The 26932-nt window shown below is 39.8% G+C and overlaps 1 protein-coding gene across 1 annotated transcript in view; it reads right to left on the reverse strand.

The window, feature by feature from the left end:
- Nucleotides 1-26932, reverse strand: part of LOC129479353 (contactin-associated protein-like 3) — a 258898-nt gene that overhangs the window by 49129 nt on the left and 182837 nt on the right. The window contains 3 exon segments of the mRNA XM_055272355.2: nucleotides 14101-14304; nucleotides 21613-21732; nucleotides 24551-24657. Of these exon segments, the coding sequence (XP_055128330.1) occupies nucleotides 14101-14304; nucleotides 21613-21732; nucleotides 24551-24657 (431 nt within the window).

The raw sequence follows: 26932 nt of genomic DNA on the forward strand, positions 1-26932 counted from the left end.
ATTGGGGTGATGGACTGCACATCACAGTAAAGTTAGGATAATTTAAAAAGCAGGTGTCAGGCCACCTATCTTAAAAAAGGAAGGGGGTCAGGGGCCACAAGTTGCAGTCATCACAGATGACATCACATGAGGAAAATGAAATTGGATTAACCCAACCAGTTTTTTAAACATGCTTGATCATTTGGTGTTGTTTTTCAAATTTCAATAGGTTGTTACCATTGTAATATGAATTGAGATCTGGAACTTAGCTTCTACCTTACTGCTTATTACAACTCAATTATAACTCATTCATAGATAAGATCTCTGCATTCATTACCACCACCGCTATCCATCACCTGCCCCTCTGCCAAAAAAAAAAAAAGGCAATCTGGGAAAATGTAAAGAGGAATTAGTACCAGGAATCTTTTAAAAATGTGCGACAAGCTTGTCCCTACAAAGTAAAAGATATTTTTCAAAATTAATATACTCTCCTCGGAATGCCACTTTAAAAGTTACTGACTTCACCATTAAACTGTAGCAGATTAAAGAGCAAAACACTCATTATATCCTAATGTACAAGTGTAAATTTACATCTAAATCTCCCATATTCCCTATACAGTAGTAAAATATACTTTTTTAGAAACAGTAACAAAAAGATGTAAGTGGGGGAACTTCTAGACTGATAAAAGATCTTGTAGACTTGTCTATCCTTGCTATTTCCACCACGTATAATGATAGATTCTGGAAATAATACAGAAGACAACCGAAGAGAATTCTGAAAGGTAGAAAGAGGAAGGTTAGGACCCTAGGACTGGAAAAATACAATAACATAACTTTTTAAAAAACTCTGAATGGGCTTAAGAATAGAGTGAAAAGACAGAGGATAGAATCACTGAACTTGAGGACCCATCAATAGGCTTTATCTAACCTGACCAAAAAAGAGAAAACAGACTGAATATAAAAAGAACTGAGCCATAGGGTCCTATCAGACAATATCATCAGAATCTCAAAGAGAGAGAAGAAAGTGTGCCGAAAGAGTACCGAAAAAATACTGGCTATAAACTTCCCACATGTGGTGAAAGATATAAACCCACAGATTTAAGAAGTTAAGTAAGTCCAAAAAAAGGATAAACCCAAAAATATCGACATCAAGATCCATGATAATTGAACTTTTTGCAAACAAAACAAAACAGAAATCTTGAAAGCAGCCTGAGAGAATAACACATTACCTGTAAAAGAACACTAATTTGAATGATAGTAGATTACTCATCTGAAATTATAGAACCAGAAGGAATGGCATATTTTTTTTCAGGGCTGATAGAATTGTCAACTATAAATTATATATCCAGAGAAACTGTCCTGCAAGAATAAAATGGAAATAAAACCTTTTTAGGCTGGGCACAGTGGCTCATATCTGTAATCCCAGCACTTTGGGAGGCCGAGGCGGGTGGATCACGAGGTCAGGAGATCGAGACCATCCTGGCTCACACGGTGAAACCCCGTCTCTACTAAAAATACTAAAAATAGCCGGGAGTAGTGGCGGGTACCTGTAGTCCCAGCTACTCAGGAGGCTGAGGCAGAAGAATGGCGTGAACCCGGGAGGCAGAGCTTGCAGTGAACTGAGATGCACCACTGCAGTCCCGCCTGGGCGACAGAGCCAGACTCCATCTCAAAAAAACAAAACAAAACACCTTTTTAACACAAAAGAAAACTAAAATAATTTGTCGCCAGCAGACATTCCGTAAAGAATGGCTAAAGGAGGTTTTTCAAAAAGAAAGGAAATTATAACGAAGGATTCTTGGAACATCAGGAAGAAAAATGAAAAGAGAAGAAATATGGACTATCCTTATCATTAATTTTTGAAATGACATATGATAATTGACACAAAAATTGTAATACCATATGATATTCAAGACAATGATATTTAGAAGTGGGGAAGATAAAGGACCCAAATAAACATAAGGATTCCACATTTCATTATAAAAGTGAAGATATTTAAGTTGACTGTGGTCACATATGTACACTATAATATCAAGCAATGAGTAAGAAAATTATAAAAATTACCTTAAATGTAAATGGTTAAAATATAACAAAGTTAGACTTTGGCAGAGTCAACTGACAAAAAAAATAACACAACTAGAAATTTATAAGAAACTCACTTCAAAATAAACATAGGCAGGTTAAAAGTAAAAGGATGGAAAAGTACACTCTGCAAAATTAAATTTGAAAGAAAGCAAAATGGCTATCTCATAAAATAGACTTCAGAACAAAAATACTAGAAGAAAACAGGGACATTACATAATGATTTAAAAAAAAATCACCAGGAAGACATAAATGCATATGCAAGAAACAATACACCCTTAAAAAAATGAGGCAAAAATTGAGACTTCTGGTTTCCAATCTGATATGACGTTAAGAGTCTGGAAGTCATCACTCCCATTCTCACAACAAGAAAAAAGCTGAACTAACTAAAAATAAACAGTTTTTTTTATAGAGTTAAAGTCATAGGGCAAACATTACTCCTAAAGCTGCAGAGACAAGTGAAAACAGCATCACAGCTAATGGAGCCAAAGCAGATGGTGGAGTCTGGTAAAAGCACTTACAATGGAATTGACTAATTGGTGGATACTGAGCAAGGACAAGCTACAGAGATGAAAAACTCCTAGAGTGGGGGATAATATGCCTTAGACGGTCAACACACCTTTATGAGTTTTATCTCCAGGAAGCGCCCCATCAAGTTCTTAGAATAAAGATAGGAGAAAATGCTCTTATGTCTCCAGCACGGGGAGGGAAGCAGAAAACATTTTTGAAATAAGCGCAGGACATTATGTTCTCCTTAACAACATTCTAACCCCTCAAAAAGCTAGCTCGCTCGAGCCTAAACCACCTAGGGGAATGGAAATACCCAGCACCAGCCCTCTACCCATCTTTTCTTACCCCAGGGAAGGGGAAGGAAGCTGAGAAGCACTCTTCATGAAGGTCACAGTCCAGGAAGATAGGTTCTCTAAAAGACTGACCGAATCCTAAGAGTACAGGATGCTTCTGGCCGGGCACGGTGGCTCACGCCTGTAATCCCAGCACTTTGGGAGGCTGAGGCGGGCAGATCATGAGGTCAGGAGATCGAGACCATCCTGGCTAACACGGTGAAACCCCATCTCTACTAAAAATGCAAAAAATTGGGCCGGGTGAGGTGGCTCACACCTGTAATCCCAGCATTTTGGGAGGCCGAGGCGGGCAGATCACGAGGTCAGGAGATCCAGACCATCCTGGCTAACATGGTGAAACCCTGTCTCTACTGAAAATACAAAAAAATTAGCCGGGCGTGGTGGCGGGAGCCTGTAGTCCCAGGTATTCGGGAGGCTGAGGCGGGAGAATGGCGTGAACCTGGGAGGCGGGGCTTGCAGTGAGCCGAGATGGCACCGCTGCACTCCAGCCTGGGCTGCAGAGTGAGACTCTCTCAAAAAAATTAAAATAAAATAAAATAAAAACATAAAAAAAAAGAGTATAGGATACTTCTCCTCTCCTCACACCTTACCATCACATCAGTAAGTTACCTGTATAGTAACAGGAGATTAAAAATGAAAGAGCTGTCAATTTTAGACCCTATTTAAGACAGAGTCCTGGGGAAACTCAAAACGGAAAAAAGAAAAATAAAAGAACCTTAGAGAAAATTTTAGCCTCTGATACCACAGTTATGCAAAGAGCAAACTCAGCCTAACTACTAAGCAGATAAACATAAAACCTTACATTAAAGGCTTCCTTACCTCAGTGCCTTTGCCAATACAACATGGCTGGCTTTCAACAGAAAATTGCCAGGTATGCTAAAGCCAAACAATACAGTCTTATGAGACAAATCAAGCAAACATGCAGCTATGACAGATTTGGAAATATCAGATAAGGAATTTGAAATAACAATCAATATGCTAAGGGCTCTATGTTGAAAAAGTGGGTAACATGCAAGAAGAGATAGGTACTATAAACAAAGATATGAAATCTCAAAGAATCAGAAGGAAATACAGAGATTAAAAGTAAAAATTGTAGTGTCTTTGATGCGCTCATCAAAGTCTGGGAAGACTGGGAAGTGGTGAGGAAAGAATCAGTGAGTTTGAGGATATGTCAATAAAAATTTTCCATTAAACACAAAGAGGAAAAGAATGAAAAATGAAACATAATATCCAAACTGTTGGACAATAATTTTTTTTTTTTTTTTTTTTTTTTTGAGATGGAGTCTCTCTCTGTTGCCCAGGCTGGAGTGCAGTGGCGCAATCTCGGCTCACTGCAAGCTCCACCTCCTGGGTTCATGCCATTCTCCTGCTTCAGCCTCCCGAGCAGCTGGGACTACGGGCGCCTGCTAGCACGCCCGGCTAATTTTTTGTATTTTTAGTAGAGATGGGGTTTCCCCGTGTTAGCCAGGATGGTCTCAATCTCCTGACCTCATGATCCGCCCGCCTTGGCCTCCCAAAGTGCTGGGATTACAGGCGTGAGCCACCGAGCCCAGCACTGTTGGACAATTTCAAACGGTGTAACCTATATAACCGATAATCGGAATACCAGAAGTAGAAGGAAGAGAGTGAGAACCCGAAGAAATATTTAAAATTATGACAGTTGAGAATGTTTCAAAATTAATGACAGACAGGAAACCATAGGTTCAGGAATCTCAGCAAACACCAAGCAGGTTAGCTACAAAAAAATCCACACCTAGGCATCTCATATTCAAAATGCAAAAAATCAAAGACTTTCTAAAAATTAAAATAAAATCTTTTAAAAATAAAATCTTGAAATAAACCAGAGTAAAATAAAAACCTTACCTACATAGGAGAAAGAATGAGAATTATGCCAGATTTCTCTTAAGAAACCACGCAGGCAAGAAGAAAGTGAAGTGAAATATTTAAACTGTTGAGAGAAAATACACACTAATATAGAATTCTATATCCAGTAAAATTATCCTAAATAGTAAAGTAGAAATAAAGACTATGATAAACAGAAATTGAAGAAATCTTTCTTGAGTAGACCTACTTTGCAAGCCATATTAACAGAAGTTCCTCAGAGAAAAGAAAAATATAGGTCAAAAACACAGAAATACATAAAGAAAGGTAGGAGCATTAGGAAGAAAAAATTTAAAATAAAATCTAGTGTCTTCTTCTTAATTGATGTAATAGGTAACAGTTCTAAATAATACTAACAATGTATTGGGTGATTATGGCTTATGAATAAGTAAAATGAATGATAATAATGTAATACAAAATAAGACAGAAGGATTGGAAATACTGTGTTATAAAGTACCAGTACCATTAATGAAGTGGAATAGTGTTATTTGAAAGTAGATTGTTATAATGTATATTTCATACTCAAAGGCTACCACTAAAACAATTACAAAGAAATATAATTAATATTCTAGGAGAAGTGAGGATATGGAATCATATAAAATGCTCAATTAAAACAAAAAATGTCACAGAGGAATTCAGGAAAAAAAGAAGAAATAAGGGCAACAAATAAAAAAGAGTTACAATATAGCAAATATTAATCCAAGTATCAATAATCACTTTAAATGTAAACAGTCTAAATATACCAATTAAGAAAGCAATGGCAACGAAAGCCAAAATTGACAAATGGGATCTAATTAAACAAAGAGCTTTTGTACAGCAAAAGAAACTACCATCAGAGTGAACAGGCAATCTATAGAATGGGAGAAAATTTTTGCAATCTACCCATCTGACAAAGGGCTAATATCCAGAATCTACATAGAACTTAAACAAATTTACAAGAAAAAATCAAACAACCTCATCAAAAAGTTACCAAAAGGATATGAACAGACACTTCTCAAAAGAAGACATTTATGCAGCCAACAGACACATGAAAAAATGCTCATCATTACTGGCCATCAGAGAATTGCAAATCAAAACCACAATGAGATACCATCTCACACCAGTTAGAATGGCGATCATTAAAAAGTCAGGAAACAACAGGTGCAGGAGAGGATGTGGAGAAATAGGAACACTTTTACACTGTTGGTGGGACTGTAAACTAGTTCAACCATTGTGGAAGACAGTGTGGCTATTCCTCAAGGATCTAGAACTAGAAATACCATTTGACCCAGCCATCCCATTACTGGGTATATACCCGAAGGATTATAAATCATGCTGCTATAAAGACACATGTACACGTATGTTTACTGTGGCACTATTCACAATAGTAAAGACTTGGAACCAACCCAAATGTCCATCAATGACAGACTGGATTAAGAAAATGTGGCACATATACACCATGGAATACTATGCAGCCATAAAAAGGATGAGTTCATCTCCTCTGTAAGGACATGGATGAAGCTGGAAACCATCATTCTCAGCAAACTATCGCAAGGATAAAAAAGCAAACACCGCATGTTGTCACTCATAGGTGGGAATTGAACAATGAGAACACTTGGACACAGGAAGGATAACATCAAACACCAGAGCCTGTTGTGGGGTGGGGGTAGCAGGGAGGGATATCATTAGGAGATATAGCTAATGTAAATGATGAGTTAATGGGTGCAGCACACCAACATGGCACATGGATACATATGTAACAAACCTGCACATGTACCCTAGAAGTTAAAGTATAATAATATTAAAAAAAAAGACAGAGAGACTATCAGAGTGAACAACAACAACAGCAAAACCGATGATCCACCTACATGTTGGCTGCTGAAATCCTACTTAAATATAAAATAGCAGGTAGATTTAAAGAGCTAGAGAAAGATATACCACGCTAACACTAACCAAAAGAAAGCCAGAGTATCTAAATTAATTTCAGACAAAGCCAACTGCAGAGCAAGGAAAATTATCAGAGATGAAAAAGGGCATTACACAATAATAAAGGGGTCAGTATAATAAGAAAATTTAATAATACTTAATGTGTATATACCTAGCAACAGAAGAGTCAAAATATATTAGGGGGAAACTGATAGAACTGCAAGGACAGAGAGACACATCCATTATTACCACTGGAGACTTCAACACCCCTCTATGAGTAAGTGACAGCAGGAAGAAAATCATTAAGGATAGATTTGAACTGAACAGCACCATCAATCAACTGGATCTAACTGAATACTTTAGAATTCAATTAGCATTATAGAATACTTTATCTAGACACTGCAGAACACACATTCTTCTCAAATACAAATGCACAATTCATTAAGTTAAACCACATTCTAGGCCACAGAACACTTTACCAAATTTAAAAGAATATAAATCACAAAAAGGTATGTTCTTGAATCAGAATGGAATTAAACTAATAATAGCAGAAAGAGAACTGAAATATCCTCAAATACCAAAAAATTTAAAAACACATTTCTAAATAATGAAACATGGTGAAAGAGAAAGTCTCAAGAGAAAAAAAAAATTTTAACTAAGCCAGTAATTAATAACTTTCCCAAACAGAAGGCACCAAGCCCAGATGATTCACTGGTGAATTCTATCAACATTGGAGAAATAAATGATACCAATTTTCCACAATCTGTTGCAGAAAATAGAAGCAGAGTGACTATTTCTTAACTCATTCCATGGGACAGCATTACCCTAATACCCAAACCAGCAAAACCTTACAAAAAAGTCAACTGCAAACAAATATCTCTCTTGAACATGGATGAAGCAATCCTTAAAAAAATTAGCAAATTGAACCCAACAATGTTTAAAAATAAACACCACAACCAAGTGGGATTTACTCTTGATATGCCTTTAACATTTGAAAATTAATTAATATAGTCCATCAGATCAACAAGCTAAAGAATAAAAATCATATGCTTTCAGTACTTTCTGCTCAATTTTTATGTAAACTTAAAATTGCTCAAAAATATAAAGCCTATTAATGTAAGAAAACTGATGGAGCGGGATGGAAAAATAAACAGATCCACAATTACAGTACAGATTTCAAAATGTCTCTCTTAGCAACTGATAGAACTATTGGACAAAAAGTCAGCAAGGATATAGAAGATCTGAACAACATAATCAACCAACAGGATCTCATTGAAATACATACAGAATACTCCACTTAAGAATAGCAGAATATACATTTTTTATTCAAATGCTCATGAAACATTTACGAGACAGACCATATCCCGGGAAGCAAAACAAACCTCAACATATTTAAAAGAACTAAAATCACACAAAGTATATTCTCTAAGCATAATGGAATCAAACTGGAAATCAATACCAGAAAGACAAAAAGAAAATCTCTAAACACTTAGAAATTTTTAAAAATACACTTCTAAATAAGCTGTAGGTCAAAGAATATGCTTCAAAGAAATTTATTAAAATACTTAAATGAAAATGAAACTACATGAAAAACTAAATGAAAATGAGAATACAACATATCAGAATATGTGAAATGTAGGTAAAACTGCGCTGATAGGGAAGACGTAGCACTAAATGCCTACGTTAGCAAAGAAAGCCCTAAAGCCAAAAATGTACGTTCTTACCTCTAGAAACTAGAAAAAAAAATTAACTTACACAAGCTGAAGGAAGGAGATAATAAAGAGAAGAGCAAATTTCAATAAAATCAGAAAAAACAGAAAAATAATAGAGAAAATCACGAAACGAAAATCTAGTTCTAAAAAACAGTAAGATTGAAAAACTTCTATCAAGACTGACAGAGACAAAAAAAGATGAGACAAACTACAAATATGAGAAATTTAAGTGGATATCACTACAGATGCTGGAGATGTCAAATGAACAGTAAGAAAATACTATCAATAATTCTACACAAATCAACTTGACAATTCAGATTAACGGACAAATTTCTCAAAAAGTACAAACTACCACAATTCACCTAACATGAAATAGCTAATTTAAGTAATTGTAACTATTAAGAAAATTGAATTCATAATTTAAAATTACTGAAAAAAATATCTCTTGGCCCAGATGGTTTTACTGGAGAATTCTTTTTTTATTTTTATTTTTTTGAGATGAAATCTTGCTCTATTGCCCAGGCTGGAGTGCAGTGGTGTGATCTTGGCTCACTGCAACCTCCGCCTCCCAAGTTCAAGTGATTCTCCTGACTCAGCCTCCTGAGTAGCTGGGATTATAGGCATGCGCCACCATGCCCAACTAATTTTTGTATTTTTAGTGGAGACGGGGTTTCACCACGTTGGCCAGGAGGTCTTGAACTCCTGACCTCAAGTGATCCATCTGCCTCAGCCTCCCAAAGTGCTGGGATCACAGGCGTGAGCCACCCTGCTGGGCCTTACTGGAGAATTCTACCAAATGTTTAAAGAAAAATTAAAATCAATTTTACATAATCTCTTCCAGAAAACAGGAGACTACAGAATGCTACCAAATTCATTTTATGTAGGCAGCATTGTCCTGATACTGAAACCAGATAAAGATAATATGAAAGAAGGAAACTACATATCAGTATCTCTTATGAATTTGAATGCAAAAACATTCAATAAAATATTAATAAACCAAACACATTAGAAATGTATTTTTTAAATTATACATCATGGCCAAATGGGAGTTGCTCTAGTTATGCAAAGCTGATTCAACGTATCAACAGACAAAAGAAGAAATATAATATTTTAATACCAATTGACACAGAAAAGACATTTGACAAAAATCCAATGTCCTTTCAAAATAAAAACTGTCAGCCAACCAGGAATAAAAGGGAACTACCTCAATATAACACAGGAAACAAGAATGAATGCTTTCCCCTACAACAGGAAACAAGGCAAGGATGTCTGCCCTCACCACGCTAGTTCAACTTAGTACTGAAAGTCTAGCTACTGCAATAAAGCAAGAAAAATAAATTAACTCCCTACAGATTGACGAGGAAGAAATAAAGCTGACTCTACTTGCAGATGACATGATTTTCCATATAGAAAATCCCAAGGAATCTAAAAAAAAATTAAGTTCAAAAAAGAGGATATAAGATTAGTATGAAACAATCATATTTTTATATTCTAACAAACATGTAAACAAAAATTTAAAGCACAACAGCACTTACAATCAATCAAGAAACTAACTAAATGCCTAAGCATACTTATAAAACATATAATCTCTAGATGCTAAAAATTACAAAATGCTGAGGCAAGAAATCAAAGATCCAAATAAATGGAAAGATATCTCATGTTCATGGATTGGAAGACTCAAGATAGTAAAACACCAATTTTCCCTTCATTGAGCTATTATGTTTAATGTCATTCGCATAAAAATTCTAGCAAGATGTTTGCAGACATAAACAAATTTATTACAAAATTTATACAGAATGAGGCAAGCTACAGACTTACTTAAAGGATCTTGAAAAAGAATAAAGCAGGAGGAATAACTCAACCCTGCTATACAGCTACCATGTTCAAGACAGTGTGATATCGGTGGAGGCGTATAAATTAATGAAACAGATAAGGAATGCAGAAACAGACCCACCACACAAGTAAGTTCAACAATTTTTAACACTATTTAAAATGCAATTCAATGCAGGAAGGATAGCCTTTTCAATAAATGGTTCTAGAGCAACTGAACATTCATAGTTAGAGTGAGAGAGAATAAACTCTCACGTCTTATATAAAATGTGTCCCAAAATAGGGCATGGTATTAAAAGTAAAAGGTAAAACTATAAAACTTTTAGGAAAAAAATTCAAAAATCTTTGGAATTGGAATTTAGGGTTAGGTAAAGAATTTTTAGAATTGACACGATGTGTACAATCCATAAAAGGAAAATATGATAAACTGAATCTCATCAAAATGAAAACTTTTGCTCTAAAAAATTCCAGTTAAGAGGATGAATAGGCAAGCAACAGAGTGGGAAAAAATATTCACAAATCACATTATCCAACAAAGGGCTAGTATCTAGAATATATAAAGAACTGAAAATTCAACAGTAATACAACAAACAAATCCAAACAATCCAATTAGAAAATGAACAACAACAAAAACACATTCACAGACATCTATCTCACTGAAAACGATATACAGATGGCAAATAAGCCTATAAAACATGCTCAATATTATTAGACATCAGGGAGACACAAATTAAAACCACAATAAAGATATTACTACACACTTATCAGAATAGCTAAAATAAAAAATGATTGCAACACCAAATGCTGACGAGCATGTGGAGGAAATGAAATCCTCATACACTGTTGGTGGGAATGGTACCACCATTCTAGAAAACAATTTGGCAGCTTTTTACAAAACTAAGTATGTAATTACCATATGGCCCACCAACTGCACTTTGGGGCATTAATTCCAGAGAAATGAAAACTGATGTTCACACAAAACCTGTACACAATATTCATAAAAGCTTTATTCATAATTGCCCCAAACTGTAAACAAACAACCCAGATGCCCTTCAGTGAGTGAATAAACTCTGGTATATCCATGCCACCGATTGCTAATCATCAGTGAAAAGGAACAAATTACTGATATACACAATTATGCAAATGAATCTAAAGGGGATTACACAGAGTGAAAAAAATCACAAAGAGTACATACTATATAATTTCATTTACATAACATTCTTGAAATTTACAAAAACCCATAGTAATGGAGAACATATTAGTGCTTATTAACGAGCAGTAAGAGGAATTCTTTTTTTTTTTGAGACGGAGCAGAGTCTCGCTCTGTCGCCCAGGCTGGAGTGCAGTGGCGCGATCTCGGCTCACTGCAAGCTCCACCTCCCGGGTTCACGCCATTCTCCTGCCTCAGCCTCTCCGAGTAGCTGGGACTACAGGCGCCTGCCACCACGCCCGGCTAATTTTTTGTATTTTTAGTAGAGACGGGGTTTCATCGTGTTAGCCAGCATGGTCTGATTTCCGGACCTCGTGATCCGCCCACCTCGGCCTCCCGAAGTGCTGGGATTATAGGCGTGAGCCACCGCGCCCGGTCAATAGGAGAAATTCTTGTGCTGATGGAAATACTGTGTATCTTGACTGTATGGATGTCAAGATTCCGGCTGTGATATTGCACTATACTTCTACAAGATGTCACCTTGGGATGGAGGAACTGCTTAACGGCTACTTGAGTTCTCTCTGTTACTTCTCACAAGTGTATGTAAATCTACAATTATCTCAAATTTTTTAAAATTATCTTTTCAAAAGAGGAGAAATAGGGAAATTATCACTGATGGGAGTAGAATATTCAATTTCTTGTGTTATTTTAGCCCCTAGCCCAGTAGTTTCCAAAAGATCACCTGGGGATTTATTTTATTTTATTTTATTTTATTTTATTTTATTTTTTATTTTTTTTTGAGACAGAGTCTCGCTCTGTCACCCAGGCTGGAGTGCAGTGGCACGATCTCGGCTCACTGCAAGCTCCGCCTCCCGGGTTCACGCCAACAATTCCAAAGCCAAGGCTACACTTCATTCAACAGCAATGAACTAACAAATAATTAAGTTTTGTAATGCCAACTTTAAAAAGCTGGAGAAGTGGGAAGGAGAGTTTCTTACTTACTGAACTTATGTAAGCTATCTCATTTATAAAAGAAACGCCACGAGATCAGTACTACAGGGTCCATTTCATCAAAGAGGAAACAGAGTTTGAGAAAGATTAAGGAATGGCCTGAATTTCCACAGCTGCTAAGTGACAGACTTAGCATTTGAACTTCAAACTTTGAATGCAACGAGACCTTTGCTCTTTCTACTAGACCAAATTGATTGGCAGGCATCCAAAGGAGAGAGGCATCACCCTGGGAAGGGACCCAGTTGCGGATTGCGTAGGTCTAGCACAGTGGGTAAGATTTAAGAGTGTGAGGGCCGGGCGCGGTGGCTCACACCTGTAATCCCAACACTTTGGGAGTCTGAGGTAGGCAGATCACCTGAGGTCAGGAGTTCAAGAACAGCCTGACCAACACGGTGAAACCCCGTCTCTACTAAAAATACAAACATTAGCCGGGCGTGGCGGCACGTGCCTGTATTCCCAGCTATTCGGGAGGCTGAGGCAGGAGAATTGCTTGAATCTGGGAGGGCAGGGGGTTGCAGTGAGCAAAGATCATGCCACTGCACTCCAGCCTGGGTGTCAGAGAGGCCAATCCAGGCAGAGGAAATGGTCTGGCATATTCCGTGGGCTGACTGGCCAGACGGATTAGGGAAGGCAATGCAGGTATGTGTTAGTGGATCAGCGCAAACTACCTTCAGATGACAGTCATACACCACTTTCCAACTTAACAAAAGATTTTGTATTGAAAATTTAAGAGTGAAATTTAATTTAAGTGGCTTTATTATGCTACCGACATATACTGTTTTTGTTTTTTTTAAGACAAGGTGTTGCTCTGCTGCCCAAGCTGGACGGCAGTGAAGCAATCACAGCTCACTGCAGCCTGGACATCCTGGGCTCCAGTGATCCTCCCGCCTATATACTATTTGGGATTGCTAAATTTAAAAAAATGAAAGGCAAATTTCAGTATTTAACTATAATTAGTAATAAAGAGCTTTCAAGAAACTGTATGGAAACTGTTGGGGAGCAGCGGTGAGTTGTGCAGGGGACTGTGGGGATTCCGGAAAGGAGGGAGAAGTTGGTCTTTGACTTAGGAGAAGACGGTTTTGATGCAGGCAGAGTTTCCAAAACATTACTTCCATGTATGAAGATTAAGGTATACATTTCTCAAGATATAATTTCAAAAAAATGAGACACCCACTGACAAAAGGTTTTAATAAGCCTAGTCATTATTTCATCCTAGACCACAGTGAAAGTGGCGGGGCTGAGGAAGGGCATATTCAGTTAATCTAAAGGGAGGAAGCAAATGTTCCAGGTAGATTTAGAGGAAGACTTTGAGAAGAGTAAGGAGGTTATTGGTTCCCACTGGTCTTCATGAAGAACTCTGTTAGACCCAGCCTGCCCTACAGCCATTATCTCCTCAGTGTGAACGGAAAGCTAAGGCGTAAGTTATTGGCAAAATTTCCCTTGATTAAAAAAGGACAAGTCACTAGTCCTGCATATGAACGCGCTGAACGTCTCTCAAAGGCCAGGAAGGCGCTCTTGAATGCTCTCTGGTCCAATCAAGAGCGGGAAGAGAAGGAGAGAGCGGTCAGGGCTTTGAACTAAGAGCCACAGGAGGGACTCTGGCCTTTTCTCCCTGAAAGGCATCTCGCAGCCCAAGGGCCGGGCCCTGGCCCCGCGCGCCCCTGTAGCCTCCAGCGGCGGCACTTACCTCGTGGGTCCGGGCGCGGTGCCGTTCCGCAGCGCAGAGCCAGCCGCTGCTCGCAGCGCTCCGCCAAGCTCACCACGGCCCGCAGCTGCCCCGCGCCCGCTGCGTACGCGAAGGACGCAGCCGAGCTCGGGTGCCCGCTGGGGGCACCTCGGACGGTCACCGCGTCGGGGCCACCGTGCCGCACCACGGTCCACGCAGCGTCTGCTGAGCAGAAACGGGCAAAGGAGAGGTATCACTGGGCGGCAGAGGCCAGCAGCAAGAGGCAAAGCAGACGCGTCTTTTATGTGAATTAACGTTTAATTGAAATTTGCATTACTGCATGTTTGCCCCGATTTGAGGAGTTGGACCTGTATAACAATGTACTGAGCCAGAACTCAGCCTCTAAGAGAAAGCATATTGGAAGAACTGATGACCAAACTTTTGTGACGTCATGCCTAAAAGTGTATCATGTAAGCAATGACTTTTTAGTTGTTAAAACCATTTTTTTATATCAACACAAGCATGAGGCCAAACTGTTACTGCCTGGACCTTTATCTTTTTAAACTCATCTGCATTTTCCTCATCTGTATGTGCCTCTATTTCTTTCATTATCGAATAAATTTATAAAAGAGACATATTGGGACCATGTGACGCACATACTCACGGGTATAATAGGCAGCAGCTCTATTAAAATAAAGTGGTTTAATTATGTCAGCTTCTCCATCAGTGACCAAGCCCACAGGAATCAGAGGCCTTGAGCTTCTAACAGCACTTTCCAGGTGGTGACCCTGGGCATCTGACTGCCCACTGACATCATTTCTGCTGTATCTCTGTCACTTGATTACTTATATTGTTTTGATGAAATAAAACGACTCCACAATCTCATAAGGGAAGTACATCTTGAGTTCTTTAGTGTTCCCAACAATGGACCTCCCACCAGACTTGAAGTCACTTTAATTCTGCTATGCTGGTGCTGTCTGGTCCTTTAACCTCTAATAAGATGTATTTAGAATAATGAACATTTTACATAAAAATTTTCCAAACTGGAGAGACTAAGAAACATTCATATGGAGATTTTTTAAGAACTACAAAACAAAACAATGTGATACATTTTACCTAGAGAAATCACCCTCCCAGCCCTTCACATCTCAGGATTTTTAACGGCTTGGCTGCTAACCGTGCATAAGACAAATTTCACAGCCTTACTGTTACTTACACACGCCTAACAACAACTGAGATCAGAGGAAAGAAGGACAAGAAAACCAGCCATGCTACTGAAATATCTCTTTAGTCACAGAACCCATGGAGAGCAAAGGTGTGATATCCACAAATGAGCCACAAGTACAGAAAAAAATCTGCAAATTTAAATAACGAATGCAATTTTAAATTACATTATCAGTCTGCTCACTGTACTCACCAAAGGAGGCTCTAAGTGTGCCTATGGTGATTTCAGTTCCATGGGTTCTTCCTTTAATATTGCTTTATTTTTTTATTTTAGATTTTTTATTTTATTTATTTTTGAGATCGAGTCTCGCTCTGTCACCCAGGCTGGAGTGCAGTGGCGCTCTCTCGGCTCACTGCAGCCTCCACCTCTTGGGTTCAAGTAGTTCTCCTGCCTCAGCCTCCCAAGTAGCTGGGACTACAGGCACACACCACCACGCCTGGCTAATGTTTGTATTTTTTTAGTAGAGACGGGGTTTCACCATGTTGGCCAGGCTGGTCTCGAACTCCCAACCTCAGGTGATCCACCCGCCTTGGCCTCCCAAAGTGCCGGGATTACAGGTGTGAGCCACCACACCTGGCCTCATTTTAGAATTTTTACAACCTGGCGTTACTCTGCACATCACCTACTCTCACCTTCAGAGTTTTCCTATCAACTGAATCAAATATAGAAAAACCTATGGAACACTAAGTTGGGCACTGAAGATGATGAACCACATGCCATTTTTGGCCATGTGTTCGTGATTTGTTGTACAGTGGGAGAGAAATGATGGTCCGGAGTAGTTCACATAGGCTGGTGGGCAGTATGATAGATTTGCAGTCAGCCATGGTTAAGATGTAATAATAGAAATGCCCTCAGTACTGAGAAGGGAACTGTTGAGAATACATCTGTAAAACTGTTTTTCTGAAGAGTAGAATAGTAACCAGGGACATTATAGGATGTGCATTTGTGTTTATAAAATTCCACTTGACTCACTTCTCCTTATAATATCAGTAGTAAAAGACCCAAAGAAGGACATAGACCATTGTCGTTTCCCTACTTGCTCACAATTTATTTCAACAGATTATAAGCATCTTGGAACTGGAAAGGATCTTAAAGAGCATCTAATATAACCCTTATATTTTTCTTTTTCCTTTTTATTAGAGATAGGGTCTCCCTCTGTTGCCCAGCTTGGAGTGTAGTGGCACCTTCATAGTTTACTGCAGCCTCGACCTCCTGGGCTCAAGTGAATTGGACCTGAGTAGATTAATTATAACAGTGGCTAAATGTGGAAAGGGGTTCAGAGGTGTGGTTGAGTCAGAACACACTGGAGGCTGTCTCATTGGCCCAGAAGGAGGGTAACTGTAACACGTTGAACCCTGTTCCACTCCTGTTGCTCAAATAAATATCCAACTTTGAAAATTAAGCTAATTTAACTTCATGATTTTGATTGGAATTAGCAGTACAGATGTTCCTCAATTTATGATGAAGTTGCATCTGGATAAACTTATTATAAATTAAAAATGCATTTTAATACATGTGACCTACTGAACCTAGCTCAACCTGGCCTAACTTAAATGTGCTCAGAACACTTAAATCAGCCTACAATTGGGCAAAATCATCTAACGCAATGCTTATTTTATAATAAAGTGTTGAATATCTCATGTCATTTATTAACTACCGTACTGAGAGTAAAAAAAAAAAAATCATAATGGTTGTGGCCAGGCGCAGTGGCTCACGCCTGTAATCCCAGCACTTGGGGAGGCTGAGGCAGGCGGATTACGAGGTCAGGAGATTGAGACCATCCTGGCTAACATGGTAAAACCCTATTTCTACTAAAAATACAAAAAATTAGCCAGGTGTGGTGGCGCGTGGCTGTAGTCCCAGCTACCAGGGAGGCTGAGGCAGGAGAATCGCTTGAACTCGGGAGGCAGAGGTCGCAGTGAGCCGAGATCGTGCCACTGTACTCCAGCCTGGGTGACAGAGCAAGACTGTCTCAAAATAATAATAATAATAATAATAATAATAATAATAATAATAATAATAGTTGTATGGGTTCTTGAAATAGGGATGTGTATGGTTTCACATAGTGAAGTCGCAATATTGTAAGTAGAACCATTGTAAACAGGGATTATCTGCACTTAAAATTTACTCAATATATCATATGAAATCCCCAGCATCTGGTATACCCATTCCTGTACGTCCCAGAAGAAAAAAGAAAATAAGATCCACTATGTTCTGTTGTCAGGAGCATACATATTAAGGTTATCTCTTTTGGAGAACTGACCCTTTCATTTGTCTGAGAAAGTCTTTATTTCTTCACTTTTCAAGGAGAAGGTTTTGTTTTGTTTTGTTTTCTCTTTCACACTTTAAATATCTCACTCCATTCTTCTTGCTGGCATGATTTCTGAAGAGAAGTCGCTGTAATACTTATCTCCTATGTAGGTAAGGTACTTTCTTCCTCTGACTATTTTTAAAAGTTTACTTTTACCTGGCCCGGGCGCGGTGGCTCATGCCTGTAATCCCAGCACTTTGGGAGGCTGAGGTGGGTGGATCACCTGAGTTCGGGAGTTCAAGACCAGCCTGACCAACATGGAGAAACTCTCTCTCTACTAAAAATACAAAAATTAGCCAGGCGTGTTGTCACATGCCCATAATCTCAGCTACTCAGGAGGCTGAGGCAGGAGAATCACTTGAACCCGGTAGGCGGAGTTGTGGTGAGCCAAGATAGTGCCACTACACTCCAGCCTGGGAAACAAGAGTAAAACTCCATCTCAAAAAAAAGAGTTTACTTTTACCTTTATGTTTGAATTCTATAGTTTGAAAATATATGCCTGGTAGAGTTTTGGGGGCATTTCTCCTTCTTTAGTGTTCTCTGAACTTCCTGGATTTGTGGTTTGGTGTCTGATACTAATTTGTGGGAATTTTCAGTCATTATTTCTTCAAATATGCTTCTGTTCCTTTCTTTCTTCTCCTAGAATTCTCTTTACAGGTATGTTACACCTTTTGTAGTTGTGCCACTGTACTCAGATATTATGTTCTGGGTTTTCTTTTTGCGGGGCGGGAGGATTCAGTCTTTTTTTCTCTCTGCTTTTCAGTTTTGGAAGTTTCAATTGAGGTATCTCCAAGCTGAGAGATTCTTTCCACAGCTGTGCCTGGTCTACTAATAAGCCCATCAAAGGCATTCTTCATTTCTGTCATGCTGTTTTTGATCTCTAGCACTCCTTTTTTGCCTCTTAGAATTTCCATCTTGCTGCTTACATTGTTCATCTGGTCTTGCATGCTATCTACTTTATCCATTACAGCTTTTTCCATATTAATTATAGTCGTTTAAAGTCCTGGTCTAATAATTCCAATGTCCCTGCCATATCTGAGTCTAGCTTTTTTTGTTTGTTTTGTTTGTTTTTTGGTTTTTTTTGAGACGAAGTCTCACTCGGTCGCCCAGGCTAGAGTTCAGTGGCGCGATCTCGGCTCACTGCAAGCTCTGACTCCCGGGTTCATGCCATTCTTCTGCCTCAGCCTCCCGAGTAGCTGGGACTACAGGTGCCCGCCACCACACCTGGCTAATTTTTTTTGTATTTTTAGTAGAGACAGAGTTTCACCCTGTTAGCCAGGATGGTCTCGATCTCCTGACCTCGTGATCCGCCTGCCTCAGCCTCCCAGAGTGCTGGGATTACAAGCGAGAGCCACCATGCCCGGCTCTGAGTCTGTTTTTAATGCTTGCTCTGTCTCCTCAAAGTGTGTTTTTTGCCTTGCAATTTTTTCTTTTTCTTTTTTTAGAGACAAGGTCTTTCTCTGTTGCCCAGGCTAGAGTGAAGTGGTGTGACCATGGCTCACTGCAGTCTCCAACTCCCAGGCTCAAGTGATCCTCCCATCCCAGCCTCCCAAGTAGCTGGGACTACAGATAAATGCCACCATGCATGTTTTTTTTTTTTTTTAGAGGTGGGGGTCTCCCTGTGTTGCCCAGACTGGTCTCAAACTGGTCTCAGGCTATCTTCCCTCCTCAGCTTCTCAAAGAGATGGGATTATAGGTCCAGCTGAAATTTTTTCTTGATAACCAGATGTGATGTACCAGGTAAAAGTAACTGCTGTAAAGAGGCCTGCAGTACTGTAAGTAACATGTGTGGGAAGGGTAAAGGTTCTGTAGTCCTGTGATTAGGGCTGAGTCCTTTAGGGAGCATGTGCCTCTGGGCTGTGACCTTCACAAAAGCTTCTCAGCCCTCCCTCCCATCACCACCCTTACATGGGACAGGATGGCTAGAGGTGGGTAATTTCCTTCCTCCAGGCAGGTTAGGCTCTAAAAACAAAACAAAACACCAGTAGCTTAGGTAAAATATTTGCCCTTGAGGAAAGACTTCGTTAAGAAGAACAGAAAGCTCTGGTGTATTTCAAGACGGTTCTTTTTCACCTCCCCTTTCTGGAAGCATGAGGAGATTCTTCTCCAACATTCACTGTGAGAACCTGGTCAAGCTCCTAGGTGTAAAACTCACAGAAGTGTGGGGACCCTTCTCTGTCTGGGTCCTCCTGGAGTTTTTAACTCTCAGATGTGTCCACAGCGAACATCCAACTATTCGTCAATTAAGTTTAGGTTTTCCTACCTTGACAACGGTTTCCCCAAAGGTTAGTGCTTGTGGAAGAAAGTTGTCATTCTATATATAAGCCTGCCTGTCTCTCTAATTTTGGGGGACAGTGGTTTGTTCTGTGACCTCACTTCTCTGCTGGATCTAAAAAAATTGGTTGATTTTTCAGTTTGCCTGGCTTTTTACTTGTTCTTAAGACAGAGTGCCTACTTCCAAGCTCTGAAGCAACTGCTTTTTGAAGGTTATTACCATATATACATTTCAAGCTATTAGTGTTTGAAATTGCACATTTTATAATCATTATTGCTTGATTTGTACAACTAGAGAATATATTACTGGCTATAGAGCAATGCGGCATCTAAAGAGAAGGTGACCTTTTCTAGGGGAGAAAAGAGACCAGAGTTTAGTGATTCCTCTATCATTAGCTAGATTTTGTCAGTAGATACTTCTCTAACCAACTTTTCTGGTCATCTTAAAATGATGACGACCAAGGTCCTTCCTGGTTGTGACTTTGGTTGAGTCTTTTGATATCCACCAAGACAATTTTTATGGGATTTCTCACTTTGCTTTGATGGTTTGAGTCGGGGGATTTTGGAGGTAATTGGTATCTTATGGCAGAACGCCTGTGTTTATCTTCAGCACATTGCTGTGCAGGTGGCTCTGAATCTTCTGAACATCCCCTGTAAAGTTTTACTATTTTTTGGCAATCTTTGCTAAGACACTTTAAATGCCCAGGTAATTTCAGTTATCTGTTTCTTTTTCCTTGATGCTTGGTGACCCATTTGGTTATTGTCCAAATTTATGAAACTTTTGAAACCTTTTCTCAGCACAATAAATAAGAACAGTTTATTCCAGATTTCCACTTTCTGTAGAGTTGGAAGAGCTAGGTGACAACAAATTTCTGTAAAAATGTAACTATTTAAAAGGCATTCTAGTGCAATCTTCTATAATCAAGCTGTGTTCATTTCTTTTTTTCCTTTTTTTTTTTTTTTGAGATGCAGTCTTGCTCTGTCACCAGGCTGGAATGCAATAGCACAATCTTGGCTCACTGCAACCTCCACCCCCCCAGTTCGAGGGGTTCTCCTGCCTCAGCCTCCCAAGTAGCTGGGACTACAGGCGCGGGTGCCACCACACCCAGCTAATTTTTGTATTTTTAGTAGAGATGGGGTTTCACCATGTTGGCCAGGACGGTCTCGATCTCTCAACCTCGTGATCCACCCGCCTCGGCCTCCCAAAGTGCTGAGATTACAGGCGTGAGCCACCGCGCCCAGCCCAAGCAGTGTTCATTTCTAATATCTAAAGCACGAGAAATAATCAAGTTTCTTTGGTTATGAAAAAATTATATGCCATAAAAATCACTAAATTATTTAAGATGCACATAGAACTTTAACATATCTATATATGTTATTTCTTAGCACTTTTAAAGACCTCTGTTTTTTCTAAATATAGAAAGCATGTAAATCACTGAATCAGAGGTTTGTATTTTATCATGATGCACACGAACAGATGTATTATGAGGAGTGTAGGAGCTAGAGAGATGCCTTGGCAGAGCATTAAATCTTGCCTATAATCCAACCCAGGCAAACAAGAAATACAAGAAAATTTTGTTGACAACAAAATTAATAAATACATATTTAATGCTTCTACTTAGCAAGTACATACTATCAAACTGCATGTTTTAATAATGCTGCCAACTAGGTAAATTTCTCCTTGGTCTATTCTGATACACGCATCTAACTATTATCAACATACCTGTCATATTGCAGTACACAAGAAATGGTCCCAGGGGGCCACTTCCATCTGCATCAATATAGTAAAGCCCAGACGGGTTCCCTCGGTGCTTGTGGGCTTCACAAGACTGCTCGTAGACAGCTGTAGGAGAACACCAGCCATAAGAATCAGAAACAATATCTCCAGATGTTGAGTCAGTGTCCAAAGGTTTGTATTTCTGAATTACAGACATGTGATACATATGACCCAACATCATTTTTATAGTGTATGACAGTATATTTGATGAGATGCAAGAAAAATGACATTTAAAAAATTAAACCTATTTTTATTAACAAAGGAGAAAAAAATTACCTAGTCAAAATACATTTAAATGTTGGATATTGTTAGATGCTGAATAAATATTTGGTCACAGTGTGTTTCTATTTTGAGGAAGAAGGAAAGATTGTGTTGGTGTTCAAACATGAAGATGTGCTTACAGTGGGTATGCGATACTATCTTCAACAGACAATCTTTTGGCAATGTCTAGAGATTGTACTTTCTCTACATAAATGTTTTCTTTTGCTTTTAGGCAAGAAAGCATGCAAACTGTGAAGCACAGTGTAAAAGACTTGAAGAGATATGAGAGGAAAAATTTGTGAATCTGGATTCTGCATGCTATTGAAGCATGGTGCTTTTCAAACTCATGGCAACTATATCTCAGAATTAAACTCTATAATTAAGTAAGAAACCCTCATTCTCCCTGTAATAACTGAATACCTGAGCACATTAAACTGCCTAAATAATCTGGTATTTTCCAATCTCCTGATATTTTCCCTCAGAAGTTTTTGGAGTTATATTTTGATTGCAGTGAATAACCATGGACTAATATAACTCATTGATTAATTGCAACATTAAATGCAATCAGATGATCCTGAGTGTGGTGGTGGATATAAAGTTGTCAGGTAACACACAAGATTAGGCTTCTGCTTTTAGGTAAGATACTATGCCTAGAGGATGAAAGATACACAGAAGTAAAAGATGTGGTCCCTGCACCGACTCTATGACCATATCAGACATTCAGCCTCTGGTGTGAGAGGCCACTCAACTCCTAGAAAATGTGTCATGGCGGCCGGGCATGGTGCCTCATGCCTGTAATCCCAGCACTTTGGGAGTCCAAGGCGGGTGGATCACAAGGTCAGGAGATCGAGACCATCCCGGCTAACATGGCAAAACCCCATCTCTACTAAAAATACAACAAATTAGCTGGGCGTGGTGGTGGGCTCCTGTAGTCCCAGCTACTCGGGAGGCTGAGGCAGGAGAATGGTGTGAACCCGGGAGGCGGAGGTTGCAGTGAGCTGAGATCATGCCACTGGGCTCCAGCCTGGGCGACAGAGCAAGACTCTGTCTCAAAAAAAAAAAAAAGATGTGTCACGGCTTTATAAACAGGGACCCTTCTAGTACAAAAATCCTATTTCATGCATCAATCTGTGAGAGTCAGTCTTGGACTGTCTCCTCTTTCGCCCAGATCCTTTGCAGAACCTCAGGGTTGGGAGCACAGAATTCTCATTGCATGTGTGAAGTGCAGTTTTAACACTCCACGCCCTGCCTTTCTCCTATGGTTTTTGTGAAAATCAAATGTCTCACGGAACAGTTCTTAAAAGTTTCAAGGAGGACCTCAAGATGAGCAAGTGGAACTGAGGACTTTGCATCTTGCTCTGTTTCCTTGAAGACCCAGGGATGGGTGAAATATTCCTGAGGATAAGTTGCTCAGAAACCTCGTAGAGATATACAGAAAGAAAACTTTAAAAGTTAAAAACAAATAGGGGGAAAAAAGGCTTTTCAGGATTCTGTGGTGTTCTAATCATAACAAGTCAGAAGTCAATAAAATGGCATGGCCTTTGAAATTCACAGAGGGTGATTCTTCAGTAAAGAGAGATGATTTTTAATATGGCAGAGGCAGTTGAGAAGTGTTAGAATATGCCATCCCTTAGACATTGTTCTTACACTTAAATGTCTACCAGAAGCATGTGGAAGGTTGGTTACAACAGACTCGGGGCCCCATCTCCAGCAATTCTGATTTAGTAGATTTGGGTAAGGCCTGAGAGTTTTTACTGGTAACAGGTTCTCAGGGGCTGTGGGTGCTGCTGGTGCATGGACCACCAATCAGGCATCCTGCAGCCAAGGCTGTGGAGCCAACCTCCTTAGCTCAACTCCTCATCTGGCCAGAAACTAGCTGGGGGCCAAGTTACTTAACCTCTTTCTGTCCTCAACTCTGCAATGAAGATAATAAGAGTACTTTCTTCCCGGAGCTGCTTCAGGGTTAAATGGGTTAATATGTGCAAAGCAATAGCAGAGGGCTGGCATAAGTACTCAATACATTAATACTTTTACAATTATTCACTTTACAATCATCATCACCACCACCAAAGAAAATCACAGTCATTGTAAGAGACCTTAAAGGTTCTCTAGTTTCTAGCTGATATCCCATTACCTCTTCAAAAATTTTACCATGTTACAATCCCAAGATTGCATCATCCCAGTGATTGTTAAAAAATCTTTAAATACCTTAAATGTAACATTGACAGCCTGGCAAGGGGTTGTTTTTCCACCTTTCTTTGACTGAGAAGATTCTCAGAATTAAAAGTATGGTCCAACTGAAGTAATGGAACAAGCTGTTACATCACACATTTTTAATTTAATTTAGTTTCTACATTTTACTATATCTGATTCTCCTAGACTTATTTCCCCATTGCTTGCCAGCTTCTTTTTCTCAATCCTATGCATACTATGTATTTCTGTGCACTGTCTCAACACCCTTGTATTAAATAAGGTGGATTAAAAATAAACTAGAAATTGAGTGCTGAAATACCTCTTCTGATGTGTTTGCATGATTGCAAATATGCAGATACATATAAACAACTAATCAAAATGAAATGGCAAAGAGATGCTGACAGAAATGAGAGGGAGGCGTGAGGCTTACAGGAATGGCAGGTCTCGCCCGTATAGCCTGTGCCCAGACAGTCACAGGAGAAGGTGTCCCACGACTGGGAACACTCGCCCCCATGCTCACAGTAGCTGGGCAAGCACCTAAAAGAAAACAGATACAACCGCTGTTTCCCTTTTTCAATCATCAAAAAATAAGTGTCTTACCAAAAACAGGTTAATGTGAAAGAGCAGCATACGCAAGATAACCCCACAAGACGTGATTACTGGGTCTGCCATCAAGGTGCTCTAATCATATTGACAAACTTTAGATAAATATATCCATTAGCATACAGCTGATTATTAGGTTTCTGTGACAGCTGAATTTTCAACACATTTCTTTTTTTCTTTGTCCCAAGTGACACAATAACTTGACATGTGGCCAGCAGAACCAATTACATACATAAAACTATGAACTATGGCATGCTCCATTACTGTATTGTGGTCATTTTTAAAAGAAAGAAGGGGAAACAGGGAGGAAGATACAGAGGAGAGGAGAAAGAAACAGGAACAGGAACAGCTTCAGTCACATAGTGACAGAGGTTCAGAAATTTTGAAGAACATTTAATTTAGGTCATCTTGTCACCTTTTAGATTTGCAATAAGCAGTCGGTTATTGCTTTTTAAGCAATCTTAACACTGATAATATGTCAATATGACCTGAAGCAATCTACAAATTCAATAAAATTCTTATTAAAATGCCAATGCCTTTTTTTGCAGAAAACAAAATCCATCCTAAAATTGATAGGGAATCTCAAGGGACCCTGAACTAGCCAAAACAATCTTGAAAAAGAACAGTTGGAGGTCTCACACTTTCAGAGTTCTTTGGAATCTGCTGCCACCCACTATAATATTGGGGGCCAGGCATGCCTGCCTCTCAGGATTGTTAGGGGAACAGGGAGCAGAGTACACTATGGAAACTGACCAGCACCTGACACAGAGTGGAGGCTTCACCAAGAGGTAGTGTGACCTTCTGGAAGCCTGGCCTGAATACCATGACCCACCTCCGCATCGAGCAGGGTTGGATCTCAGCCTCTGCCCACTGTCTCCCACTGCTGAGCACACAGCTAAGGACCTGGTAAAGAGTGAAGACTCTAAAGGACACTGACCTTCTGGGCGGTGAAGGACACCATAGTCCATGCTGGAGCGGCTGAGGGGGTGAGTGCCCAAGTGCCCCTCCCCATGGGACCCAGAGAAGTAGCAGAAGAGGGGCTGGGAGGTTGTGACAGGCCTCCCGGCTGTGGTGGGAGGACGACCAGCAGAGAACTGGGGTATGAAGTTGACAGAAAGCCCCAGGGGCCTGTATTTGGCCTCTGAAGAGATCCTTTGAGGGGAACCTGAGGGGCTGGGAAGAATCCGAAGCATTCCCTGCCCTCCCCATGCCCCCAGTCCCCCATCCTGGCTCTCCAGCAGTGCACCACCAGCTCAGGGCGAAGACTTCCGTAAATTACATGGTGTCAATGAGCATTTAGTCTGCATTCAGAGAAGAGTTAGGGGCCATGAGAATCACAACTTTTCAAGTATTTCAAAGGCCAAGGCATGGAAAAGCCTGTGTGAACTGATCAGAAGAGCAGGAGTTGGAGTGACAGGCAAGGTTGGCCGGGGTGAGGGCCCACCTCTATACCATTTTTAAAAGAGCAGCTGTTCCTCTTCCCCTACATCCTTCTCCCCCTCCTCCCCTTCCTTCTTAATATAATGGAGCATCTTAAGATCATACCTGACTTGAAGATTCCACAAATTTTAAAAAACGTTAAAAACCACTGCTGTTTGATATCAACAGGGAGAGAATAATTTTAGTTCAAAATATTTGGAAATAAGAACTATTTAAGTGATCTAGAGACTATCAGCAAGTATACACTATTTTTCTTCAACTAAAGACAACATCAATTGTGAAAAATTTACATGTAGTACAAATAATAGAGGAAGTAGCTAGCATGCAGAAGACCAACACAGGGGAAGATGGCAGAGGGCGGGCAGGAGTAGGGTCAGCAGCCTAGTCAGCACAGCCAGGTGAGGAGGTGACGGAGGCCTCCCTGCTCAGGGAGCCCCAGCTGGAACGCAGCACAGGACCCCATTGGAAGCTCTGCCATGTGGTATACAGGGCAAACCTTAAGAGTATAGGAGTCTGATGTAAGAGGTGATTAAGAAGTTAAAAACCTATCCTGGCCGGGCGCGGTGGCTCACGCCTGTAATCCCAGCACTTTGGGAGGCTGAGGCGGGCGGATCACGAGGTCAAGAGATCAAGACCATCCTGGCTAAAACGGTGAAACCCCGTCTCTACTAAAAATACAAAAAATTAGCCAGGTGTGCTGGCGGGCACCTATAGTCCCAGCTACTTGGGAGGCTGAGGCACGAGAATGGCGTGAACCCGGGAGGCGGAG

This window comes from Symphalangus syndactylus, chromosome 3, assembly GCF_028878055.3.
Source record: "Symphalangus syndactylus isolate Jambi chromosome 3, NHGRI_mSymSyn1-v2.1_pri, whole genome shotgun sequence".
NCBI classification, from domain to species: Eukaryota; Metazoa; Chordata; class Mammalia; order Primates; family Hylobatidae; genus Symphalangus; species Symphalangus syndactylus.